At 37.2% G+C, this 12,454-nt stretch overlaps 1 protein-coding gene across 1 annotated transcript in view; it reads right to left on the bottom strand.

The window, feature by feature from the left end:
* The window catches only part of LOC145673643 (dolichyldiphosphatase 1-like), a 35,444-nt gene extending 22,991 nt beyond the window's left edge, over window positions 1–12,453 (bottom strand). The window contains exons 1-2 of the mRNA XM_081743423.1: window positions 12,313–12,453; window positions 282–382 (exon numbers count right to left, since the gene is read on the bottom strand). Coding sequence (XP_081599549.1) covers window positions 282–382; window positions 12,313–12,418 — 207 coding nt within the window. The 5' untranslated portion in view covers window positions 12,419–12,453. The remainder of the gene's footprint in view (window positions 1–281; window positions 383–12,312) is intronic.
* Window position 12,454: the final 1 nt, after the last annotated feature.

Here is a 12,454-nt window from a genome sequence, read left to right as displayed (position 1 = left end):
CAATCGGCAAGAAATTACTTGGGGTTGAAATCGAGTAAATTTAGCGTCGAATTTTAGAAAATGTTCCAGGGTAAATTCAGTACAACTCTTCCAATTTTCAAGAGAAGAAAGCAAGGATTAAAAATAACTTCTATTACTTTGGATTCAAATCGGTCAAAGGTAAAGAGTGAATTCTTCTATACTACTTCACTCATTTCTACTGTGTACGATATCTAAATATTTTGAAAATTAATGCATTATAATTATTTGGAAAATGAGGCTGAATCTACTAAAATACTTACCGTATGTAGGTCTCTTCTGAAAAGAATTAACGTAATGAACCCAGCTATAATTGCGAAAGGCACCAAACTTGCTACAGCTAACATTTTCCCCAACCAATCACCTAAAAGATATAAAAAGAAGAAAAAACTACAAACAACTGTACCTTACTTTAGTATATATTATCTAGTCTACTTCCACACGTAAAAAATGAGCTCCAAACTGCGTGATACCTCATAGTAACGAAATTACAAATACAATATTTCATTACCTAGTGGGCAGCATTAGTATTATTTCCTCACTACTTGGGGTCTATTTCTAATCACCAGTACCATTTTTCTTTAAAGTTGTTGCCTTTCCTTTGACAGTGATCACCCTTAGAGAATGAACGGTTGTGTTGTGATATATGCTCAAAAATTATTCCAGCTAATTCCGTGTGTAGGTACATCCGGCAGAATCTTTATACTTTTTAAAAAATAGCTTCTTTATACGAGCTAGAAAGAAATAAGTAGCAACAATGTTTTATCCCGTGCAGGGATTTTTTTCGAGCTGCTGTTGGCAACATATGTAGAAGGTGGGTGGAGCTATGCAACGCGGGTGGCGGCGCTATTGTAGATGCTGCAGTGATAGTAGTGGAGTGTGTTGAATGTAGGTTTTCAAATCACACCGCTCTAAAGGGGACGTTTTTCAAATTAGAACAACTTGCATGGATAAATATTAAAGTGGCCTGTGAAAAAAAGAAAGAAAAAAAAAAAAACGCAAGGGAATGCCACTCCGGACTACGTGAAGCATGCGCTAATGACGCATTGTGGTATCGGACTGTGGCATGTTAGGCTGCAGCGTTTCATGCAGGACGTGATGGTGCAACAGGACCCAAGTGGAGGACGACATGGGGTCGAAAATCAAGTCATTGAATTGATTCAATCTTTGCTACATGTAGACAGGAGGTGTACTCCCCGGGAGATGGCTAACGAGGTAAGAACATCCCATACTACAGTGCTGAATGTGTGGCACAATGTCATTGGTTACATAAAAACTCCATCCCGGTGGGTATCGCATCACGCTACAGGCGTTCAAAAATGGCACAGATATGATCTCGTCGTTAATCATTTGGCACGTTACAGACGGGAAGGTCGCGTGTTCCTGGGCAGGATCATCGCATTTGACGAAATATGAGCGCGCTTTTATTAGCTAGAACCTAAGCGCCAAAGGAGTGGCGCCACCAATCACCTTCCCGACCCAAGAAGCTGAGTCAGGAACCAGGAAATATGAAGATGACGCTGATAGTGGCACACGATGTACGTGTCATATTACGGCATGCAGTTCCTCCGGACCAGACTGAAAATGCGGTGTACTACCGTAAGTTTCTGGAACATTTTCGTTATGGATAAACACACTGTTTTGCATGACAACGCCCGTTGTCATAACGCAGTTGCTGTAAAGAACCTGTTTGCACGATGAGGGTGGGAGGTTCTAGAGTACCCATCCTATTCACCGGACATGTCCATGTGACTTTCATCTGTTTCCTAAGATGAAAAAACCACTGCGAGGGATGCTTTTCCGCACCAAAGATGCCATATTTCGAGCTATAGGGTGCTCTCCTGCAGACAACAACCGCTGATGGTATCTGGCAACGGGTGCACTATGCTGCAGGATATTACGCTGAAGGCCTGCAGAAGTCTCATGATTGTACAATAAATAGTTCACGAAAGATTCGTATGTTGCCACTCTTTCATTCCAGCCCTCATACATTACAATCAATATTACATGTCACTGCACAACATTTACTACGGTCGATACTAAACATTTGGTTTTCCTTCTTTTCTACAATACACTTTTGAATAAAAACTTGATAACACAGTCAATTCTTGTTCAGGGTATCTTCATCCAAATTTAACTTTGATCTCTTATATGGCTCAATCTATATGAAATAATTCTACTATTACCATATTCATTGGCAGCACAAAACTGGATTAAAAAAAAATAATCCAAGTCCGTTTGTAAGTGGCGGCCATTATTGTTGAGTACCGCGAGCCAATTGATGATTGCAGACGTTAGCGTAAACAGGATTATTCAAAAACACTGCAACAAATACTGTTTTCTTTAACACTTTTCTGTTCTTTACTTTTGTCTCTTAGCATCAAAAGCCTTAATTGGAATAGTATGGAAAATCCTAATAGACGAAAATTATTGCCTAAGTGTAGTATCGAAATTTAACAAATTCAACATTTTAGAGCTAAAGTTTATGATGGAGAAAGTATCACATTTGATTTTTTTCAATTATAACACATTATACTTACTATTGTTAGAGTAACAACCACTAGTACGTCGTTCCTACAATTTTTAGGATTTTTTCTTTTACTTTTTTTTTTTTTTTTTAAATTTGAAGTTTGAAATCACTAGTGGGATATGCAATAAAAAGATTATGTATCTACATATCTAGACAAAAACTATAATACAAATTTCAATTGACTCGAACAAAGATAAGAATTTTTTAAATTTTATTTTTATTTTTTTTTTATTCCTCATCTTCAATTTCAGGTGATTGGCTACAGGAATTACCATTGTAAACCCTAGGACTGTATCTTTCAAACCAAAATTGCAGTTGCACTTCGCCTACGGGTAGACATCTGTGAATCACATACCTGCTCTAAATGTGGTGTATGTCAAACAGAATGGTCTACACGGTCCCTCTTGCATAAGTGGCTCCGGATGACATACGAGACATTCCAAGGTGAATGACATTATCTGGAGAGCAGTCACGTCAGCTGAAGTTCCATCTGTTCGTGAACCAGTCTGATACAACCGATTTGAAGCCAAAAGACCAGATGGCATGACGTACCATGGAAGAGGGAGGAGATTCTTCTCTGGGATTTCATCAGTTCTTACACTTTCGTGTCATCTAACCTTACTCTTTCTCCATCACGAGAAGAATGTGGGAAAAGAAGAAAATATGATCATAGCCATTGAATCGAAGGTTTCAATTTCATCAACGATAGGCCGAAGTATTACACAGGTTACTGGTGACAATTGGGCTATTGCTTCTCTTACACAACGTATCAGCATAGCAGTTCAGCGAGGCAATGTGGCTTCCATTATAGGTACTTTACCTCCTGGCAAATTATCAGAAGAGGTTCTTCTTTTATAACAGAGTTGATTGCTATAGATTTCAATGTATTAATATTTAATAATTGTAGTATTTTAGATCAATAAAAACTGTTCCAATATTAAAAATAATAGTTAATAATAATTATTTATAACTTTACATTTAAAAATGAAACAATCAAATATTGTTCAATTTACGGTTTCATTCAAAATTTATAATATTAGACATGAAAGGAAGTTTTAAAATATATAAAAGTAAATCCACTGATTGATTCGCCCATCAACAGATCTCCGAAGCTATGCAACGAACCTTGAAATTTTGTGAAAATGTTCCCCATATACCCTAGGCTGTAGGCCTGTAGACGGAGTTTTACGAAATATGTACCCTAAGGGAGGGTGGAGAGGAGGGGGAGCTTGACTGATTTTATTGCCGTTCGCCAGAACTTGGAAACCACTAGATATAGAACTTTGAAATTTGTGTATTTTTCTTGCACCCTAGGTTTCAAATAAGGCGAGGTTTTGGTAATTGAGTATCCCAATGGAACAGTATTTTGGCGTTCGTCAGATATCCAAAACCATAACACGTAGGACCTTGGAAATTTGTAAATATATCCTCCTTGTACTCTACGCAGCTTATCAGTAGAGATTTTGGGAATTCCATATCCAGGGTGGCCACTCATTTGGAATTTCAAAATTCCCTGACTTTTCCAGAAATTTTCCCGGTTTTCCAGAAAATTTCCAGAGAGATCTAAAATTGCTATATCATTGTTTTTTAAAGCTTAAACAGAAGCTACAAGTGAAATGCAATGTGGACTAGAGGATCATTATTAAAAAAAGAATCACAAAAAACACTAGCGAAGATAAATAATCTAATTTTAATCACTTACTTGCCTAATTTTCAATTCTCCTGTGTGTTTCCACTCCACTGTAACCAACTGCTGCACAGAACGAGAAGAGGAATGTCTATCCCTATCACTTTTCAACCTTAAGCTTAATACTAGTTACAAAAGTACACACACTTACAGTCCACTACTAAAACACAAATTACTGGAACGAACACTACTGAAATGTTTTAAAACCTCAAATCACAGACTTGCAGTTCACTAAAATCAAACTGAAGTTAAGACCACATCCACTTAAATGTTTTAAGACCTCAAACCAACAATCTCATCATCAATTGCAGACAGTTTCTCCTTGACATCATTCAACAACTTCATTTTCTTCGCTTCGAGTTCAATAACTTTATCCTTAATGGCATTTCTCTTCTTCTGTTTCTTCTCTTCCTCTTCTTGATTCCTCAGAGACTCAACATAGACTCCATGAGCATTGCGGGCAGTATGGACAACCCTCTTTGTAATTAGAAACTTATCAATACCACCTACAGCTGATATTTTATCATGTACCTGCCTGAGTGCAATTAGACTCAACTCGCTTTGATTTTCAATTAAACATTCTTTGTTGATTGAAAATCCCCTCTCCACACTAGCATTTCCATGAGATAAAATGAGGACAAATTTCACAAAATTAGTCATATGTATTGAGCATGCGCCTAAATGCAGCATCTCCATCCAATGGTCATCTAATCTCTTACTTTTCCTGTTATAAGTCCTCATTGCTGCCAATACAAGAGGATTTTTTAGCAAAAACTTTGAATTCACCTTGGATTTCATCAGCTAATGTTCCTGAAATCCAATTCTTGGATACTACAATTTCTAGGCAATCGGACAATCTCTTTGCTACAGTGTCATCCATAACAAACACACTTGGATCCAGGAAAGAAATTGCTCTTATCAGGTTGAATTTTAGAGGTGACCTGTCCATTATTTTCAGTATGAATTTCTGACATCCTGCGCGACAGTCTTGTCGAAATTCAAGAGTTTGTCTATCCGATACGGTATTGGCTTTTCGTATAGCATCCTTTGATGCGTACCCAATGTTTACAAACTTGGCTGGCTTTAAGTTTTCGCTATTATTGAAATCAATCTTAACCTTCCAAAAAACTATCTTTCACAAAATGACCTGCAACAGACAATACTATGGCCTGGAGCGAGTTGTAAAGGAAAGGAGCCAATGGAGCTTCTCCCTGAAATTCACGCAGGAAAGGTTCAACAGTTTTTGCTAATGTTGTGAAAAAGCCAAGTTTTGCACCCAAGCAGGTTATCATTTGTGAAATGTCTTACAGTATCAAAGCTTTTGCACTGTGGTACTTTCTTCTCATCAACAGCCCACTGTACGTATTTCTTTACGTTCGGTAATATTTCCATCGCCCGGGAAGCAACGTCTGAATTTTCTGTCCATCTAATGCTGCAAATTTTTTTCGGAAACACAGAAGACCCTGTGCATCTTATGTAATCTGCATGACGAGCTGGAACGTCTTTGAATAAATTATAAGACGCCCTTAGGAATTCTTCTAATTTCCAACCTGTTGCTTGCATGGCAGCTTTAAAAGCACAATTCATAGTATGCAGCCCACAACTTCCAATATCAAGAAGAATTGGATCTGAAGGTGAACTTGCAAGATCTTTCTGCAGGTCACTTAAAAATTTGAAGTGAACATGTGGGCCATCCATCGAAACTTGAACAATTTTCTTGAGGTCCAAACCTAAGATACCATTCTTGAAATTAACTTGAATGTCCGAGGAACACTGAATTTAAATATCTTGCTTTTTTCATTGTCCCAAAACCGAATCGTAAGGTCCATTTGCTGCTTTTGCGCGACTTTGTTAAGGCTTTCATGAAACCCAATAACATAATGCTTGCAAGCTTCTATTTCTTTGAGAAGATCACCTTTAAAAAGTCGTCCAAGACCATGAACGATAGTATAAGCTAACTTGGTACGTTGTAATTGCATCTTACTACAAATTTCGCTATCAGGGAACATGAGCTTGAAATTTGTTGCCAGTCGGAAAGCAGATCGGAATGACAAGTGTTCCATTACTGCCTGCAAACACCACAGAACTTCAGCTTTAGTTACTGACTCAGACACTAGAAACGACTTCATAACATTAGCATGTTTATTTTTAATAGATTCTTCAGAAGCCACCAGCATCTCTTTACTTACAACCAGTTCTTCAGCGGGACAAGAAGGACCTGGATTCTGACCACTACATTCCACTGCATTCTTTTGCTGACAAAAAGTTGTTATCGGCCGAGTTACTAGAGAGTTCTTCACAGCTGCAGTGTGTTTTTTGCCTTCCATGTGGCTAATAATAGCCCGTTTCCCCATGTTGCTGAGGCTAAAAGTATTTCTGCAAATCTTACAGAATGCAGCATTCCTGTTGTCCTTCACAGCAGAAAGCCACAATGAGAAATTTGGGTTGGACAGCCAGTCGTTCGAAAAAGTAGCTTTTTTAGACATGATTGAGATGCAAACTCAAATGAATAATAATAATAATATGAATATGAGTGTACAATTCATTCACATCAGAAATTAATATATATACTGAACCGGATGGTTAGCGCGTGTGCGTACGATGCACGTAGTCCCGGGTTCGATTTCCTGTGGACACTCAAAAGTTTTGGTGTTGGCCCAGAGAGTATAGAGAGGACAATTATGGAGCTACCTGTATTAAGAAGTAGCGGACTTCGGTCTAGAAAGCCGGCATTAACAACTTTAGGTAGGCCCGGGTCCCAAAGGTTTTGTCGTACCAGCAGTGGAGTGCGGTGGTTATGCAACTGGGGAACAGGTCGACATAGATAGGAAATATTGTGTAACAAAACAACGGAACTGAACTAAATGAGCACTAATAAAATGTGCTTTTAAGAAATCAGAAATTTTGTTTGTAGCTGGTTTTTTTTTTTTTTTTTTTTTTTTTTTTTTTTTAGAACAGTAGTACATGCAGTAGCGGAATTGGGTGTAAAAACTAGAGGGAGGGGAATGCCATTACTTCAAATTGGTGGTCAAAAGGTCAATTATCTGTAAAAAGCATAGCCAATTAATCGTGTGTCGCAAAAAGTACTGCCGCCACTGAGTACAAATGCATGTGGAATCCACACAGTTTTTGATTCCACATAGAAATACAAGCATTAACCAAAATTCCACACATTTTGTGGAATTCGACACACATTCGGAACTCTTCCGGCAGAAATACTCAACTACCGTTCAGCCTTTATATTAATCACGTGACTACCAAAACGGGATACAGGGGCGCAGCGTGTCCCGATAACAAGTGTGTGAATTACAAAATGGTCCCGATTTCGCTCCAGCTCAATTCATGGGCAGCACTAAATGATAAAAGAATATGAAGAAAGTATGCGCAGCCCAAACCAGCAGAGCTAGACAAACGAAACCTGGAACGAAGGAGAGATCTGGGGGCGAAGCCCCCAGCGACCAAAACTATTTTGTATATAAATAAACTGGCTAAATGGCTAGGAATACAGGAGAACGTAAATTTTGCCCCGAGTAAAAATTCCCGGTTTTTCATCAAAATTCCCTGACTTTTCCAGAATTAAAAATTTCCCTGACTTTTCCCGGTTTTCCAGGTGAGTGGCCACCCTGATATCCTACGGAGGAATGAAGAGGCTTTGGTTTTTCGTTTAGCTTAGAGCACTGAAATTTTGCATATATATTCCCCTTGCACTCTAGGCTGTAAATGACACGATGATTCTAGAATTACATATCCTTGGAGGGAATAGGGGTTAAATAGTTTACTTTCCTGGTGTGTGTGTGTGTGTTATTTACTTGCATTCAATATCGAAGAAAGAAAATGAAACACATGGAGACGAAATGAAATCGTAGAATGTAACCATTAAAATTATATTACAATAAGTGTGAACAATTCCCCAAATCAGTAGAACCCTCGTATGTGCAATATACGAAAGAATTTGTTTAATATACTTTCATTATACGATTCAAAATCTCGATTTCAGATAATATATTTGACATTTGGTCATACTATATGGCACATACTCCACCAGATATGCAAGAAGAATTCGGAAAATTTCCGATCTCCTTTTTAATGCAGTTATTTTTCGTTTTTATGGTGTAACTATCTTAGGTGTAGTACTGAGAGAATAGAGGTGGATCTGAATAATTTCCTTTTTTAAGTGAAGAATTTCGTGCCTTTGATTCAAATTATGATATTACAAAAATAAATAAGTCTGATCTGAGCATTTATAATTATCATAAGGGAAGATTTATTTCTTTTTTAATGCATTCTTTTTCCTTTGTATACGGGTAATCATACAAAAGTAATGTTGAAAATTCCTTTTTTAAGTGAAGTTTTCGATTTGTAATTAACTCATACATGGAGGACACTTTATTATTTATATGCCCTATACGCGAGTATGCACTACAAAAACAAAGGGAAAGTAGTTGTATTGCTCTTTGTACCAGATTAAGTGAACGCCGTTACAGCGAATTTGATTGAGCATGAACAAAATTCGTTGCATGATTCCGAAACACAATTTCTTCTTCAAAGGCATTTGTCTTGGAGATCTCCTTTTGGTAATACATTTAAAGTCAATTTTGAAACTAGGCGTGAACTGAGAAATACCACTGAAGAAAACAACTATCATCATATTAAGATAATCATTTCAATCTAAGTTCTGAACTATATTTTTAGAGGTTGGTTTTACCCAAAAATACACACTGGGGTCTTTTGGGCTGGGGAAAATTCCAACAACCCTGCAGCTAACCCGGACTGAAATTAAACGAGTTTTACATATTTAACTGATTTTATGGAACACTGAGAAATGAAAAACTGTGTGCACGCCTCAACACTACAATGGCGCGTTTGAGGAGCACTGACACTACACCCTAGAAATCCCATAGACACGCCCTCAGCGGTTTGGGTGGGGTGTCAACCTGTCCAAGGAAAATGGAAGGTGTACGATACACGTGCCCCAGATTAATAAATACATAAATAAAGCAGAATTAAGAAAAAATTCTCATCAACCCAAAATAAAAAGGGTGCTGGTTTACTTTTGGGATATCAGATTTTGAAAGATTAACAGATAATTGTCAATACTTTACATGAAAAGACACATTTGTAAAGAACATTTCTACAGCAGATAGAATTAAATACGAATACAGCTGTATTTTAGGTTTACAAGTGTAGGGTTACTAGTGTAATACTATTACAAGTAGTTTACGACTGATAAAATAATAGAGTCTATATGAAAGAAGACTGTATTAGATACTATTTTCCACCGGCTTGAATTTCTGCAAAGTGTACAGAAGCTGTATTTATGTTTACAAGTGGGGCGCTACTAGTATGAAACCATGACAAGTACTACTGAAACTCGTATCATTGCGAAAACTCTCTTGCTTTCACTACCATTAGCTTACGCGTATACTCACCGTCACTGACGCGCCTGCTCCCATCGAACGCATCCTTGCCCTACCCTGACTCAGACAGTATTCGCACTTTTTTAGTGGCCACTTTGTGCTTTTTTTCTGATGTAGTCTTTATGCCATACATCTGGACGCTGCATCTATATGTAAATCGTAAGAGAACTGTACTTTCTCAACAATTATCGCTGATGGCCTCTTGAATTTCATATGTGTCAAGTGAGATATTTTCACGTCGCCCAGCGCAAATCATTTAGGAAGCAAGAAGAAAATCAGTGAAAGATTTCCACATAAATTATTTCGAGTGGTGTGCCAAAATTTAACTGGCACGATACAAAGATCGACAATTTTAACATTTTGTAATTTTTCTATCCTTTCGATGTTTCTTTTATTATTAAAAAAAAAATAAACAAAATAAAAGACACACACAAGCAGGTCACAAAAAACATTTATATGTAATGATGATCTAATGGATATGAGTCTGCCTTCCCATTGGTAGTCCGTGGATGAAGAAAACTGTGTGTGGCATAAATTACTATAGAATCCTTCATGTTAATCGTTCTTGAGGAATCTCATCCTATACTGTTCAGAAAAAACGGGTTAATTGCCATAGACTAACCTAAGCCTTAACATGATAGACCTGTTCTGGGATACAAAGACTGTAACATCAGTATATCGCGTAGAATTACATTCAATTTTAGGGTTAAGTGCTGTATTGCCGGACCAATTTTAGGAAATTTACCGGAACAGAATTTATTTAGTTTGTGAGGAAGAACGAGTGAAAGTCAGGTAAGGGGAATAATAAAAGTTAAGAAAGTGGTTGTCTTTGATGTAAGCGGAACTGTATGTGGAGGTGGATGGACTATTTCGCGGAGAGGTACACTTATGGTATAGTGGCTGAAAGGCAGTGCCGAAATGGCTCTTGTATGTGACAAAGATTGTAAAATGCAGAGAAAAATTTGGGCGTCTTTAATTTGACATGAAATTAAAGAACAGAACAGAAGAAAAACAGTACCCAACCAATCCCTACTGGGCTTCTAACTCGTTCCTACTACTACTTATAGTACGGATCCGTATAGTACTATTAAACGCCTAATGTAACGTAATCTAACAAATGTTAATGTAATCCACTTTACTTTTGGCGCACCACTCGAAATAATTGTTGAAAATGTATCCTAAGAGATTTGCGCTTGGTGAAGTGAAAAATCTCACTTGGTATAGGTAAAATTCAAGAAGGCCACCAGAAATAATTGTTGAAAAATTATAATTATTTTTTGATTTGCTTATAAATACAGCTTCAGGACATGTGACAGAAAAAGTACAATGCAAAAACACACAACAATCTATGCTAGGTGGTCACTAAAAAGCAAGAGTGCTATGCTGGTAGGTCCGCTAGTCCGAAGGAAGACGTGCCAACGATGGTGGGTATACTCGTAAACGAGGATAGTGGAAATAACTGAGTTCTGGAAAAGATACAAGTTTCAATACCACTTGTCATGGTTTCATCCTAGTAGCGATCCACATGTAAACATAAAATACAGGTACTGTACACTGTGCAGAAGTACAACGCCGGTAGAAAATGACATCCAATAGTCATCTTTCATATGCACTCACTCACTCTATCCATTGTAAAGCACTTGTAATGATTTCACACTAATAATCCTACACTTGTAAACCTAAAATACAGCTGTATTATTTTGTATAAAATTATGTCTTTTCATACAAAATAATCAATTTTAAGTGTAAATCTTGTAAAATGTGGTGCGCCAAAACTACGCCAGCACCTTAATCCAACTAATATAACCGCATGTAGTACATTCTGCTACTTGTTTTCGATTTTCAAATTGGTCCGGCGATACAGCACTAATGCCCAATTTTATATCTTGGCTTACAATTTGGAAATAAGACATCCTCTACAACTAAATTTTCTCGTGAGAATATACATTTATTTACAATCCTCCGTTAACTTATGTAATGTGGTTAAGGGCTTGAAGGGTAATGTGAAAGATCAACTCTACATATTAAAAATATATATATATATATGGTAATAGTTAAGAACAGCTACTTCTCATCTCCCGTGCACGAGGATGCATCTTACTGTTGCACTACCTAAACACCCTAAGTGCAAGGGCAAGAACTCAGTCTATTACCTACTTTTTAACATCCTAGATAGTCAATGAATAATTCCTGAAAGTACGGTGTTTCTCGTCCTTCCCTAAATGGGAAGTACGGCTCCTTAACTATAACCATATATATATCACAGAAGGGCATGCTATTACGATCGCATTTTGAGAATGTATAGATATCATGAGTTAGCTTGCCACCTCATCAATATTTCGATGTCTGGTAACATTGATAAAATGATTACTTGTATATTACATTTGCCAACAATAACTGAAAAACCTCTCGTCTACGCTTAAATATGCAATTGAATCAGTGCTTCATTTTGTATTTATACAGCACATACTACAATTATAAGCTTGTTGCTAGATTACTAAAGAGATACCCATGACTTAACACTTTCTATAAATATTTATGTTTCGTAACTTGTACCATTAATATTTTCAGTATTTGCGGTAATACAATGTGACATTACCTACTTTAGTCACAATGGATTTCCTTCATTCAAAGTATTACTATTAAAACATTAGAATTACCTTTTGGATATTCAACAAGTGTAAGTGAAAGGGGAACCCAATTTTCCAGCTCAGCATCTGAAGTTATTCGAGATGGCAAAGACCCATTCTCTTCTAACGCTGCCATCTTTATGTTGTGCTATCCCACAATTCTATTGTGCAA

This window comes from Thermobia domestica, chromosome 2 (genome assembly GCF_964235325.1).
Source record: "Thermobia domestica chromosome 2, izTheDome1.hap1.1, whole genome shotgun sequence".
Lineage (NCBI taxonomy): Eukaryota > Metazoa > Arthropoda > Insecta > Zygentoma > Lepismatidae > Thermobia > Thermobia domestica.
The sequence above is the reverse complement of the archived record's forward strand: the minus strand, read 5'-3'. Positions and strand labels throughout refer to the sequence as shown.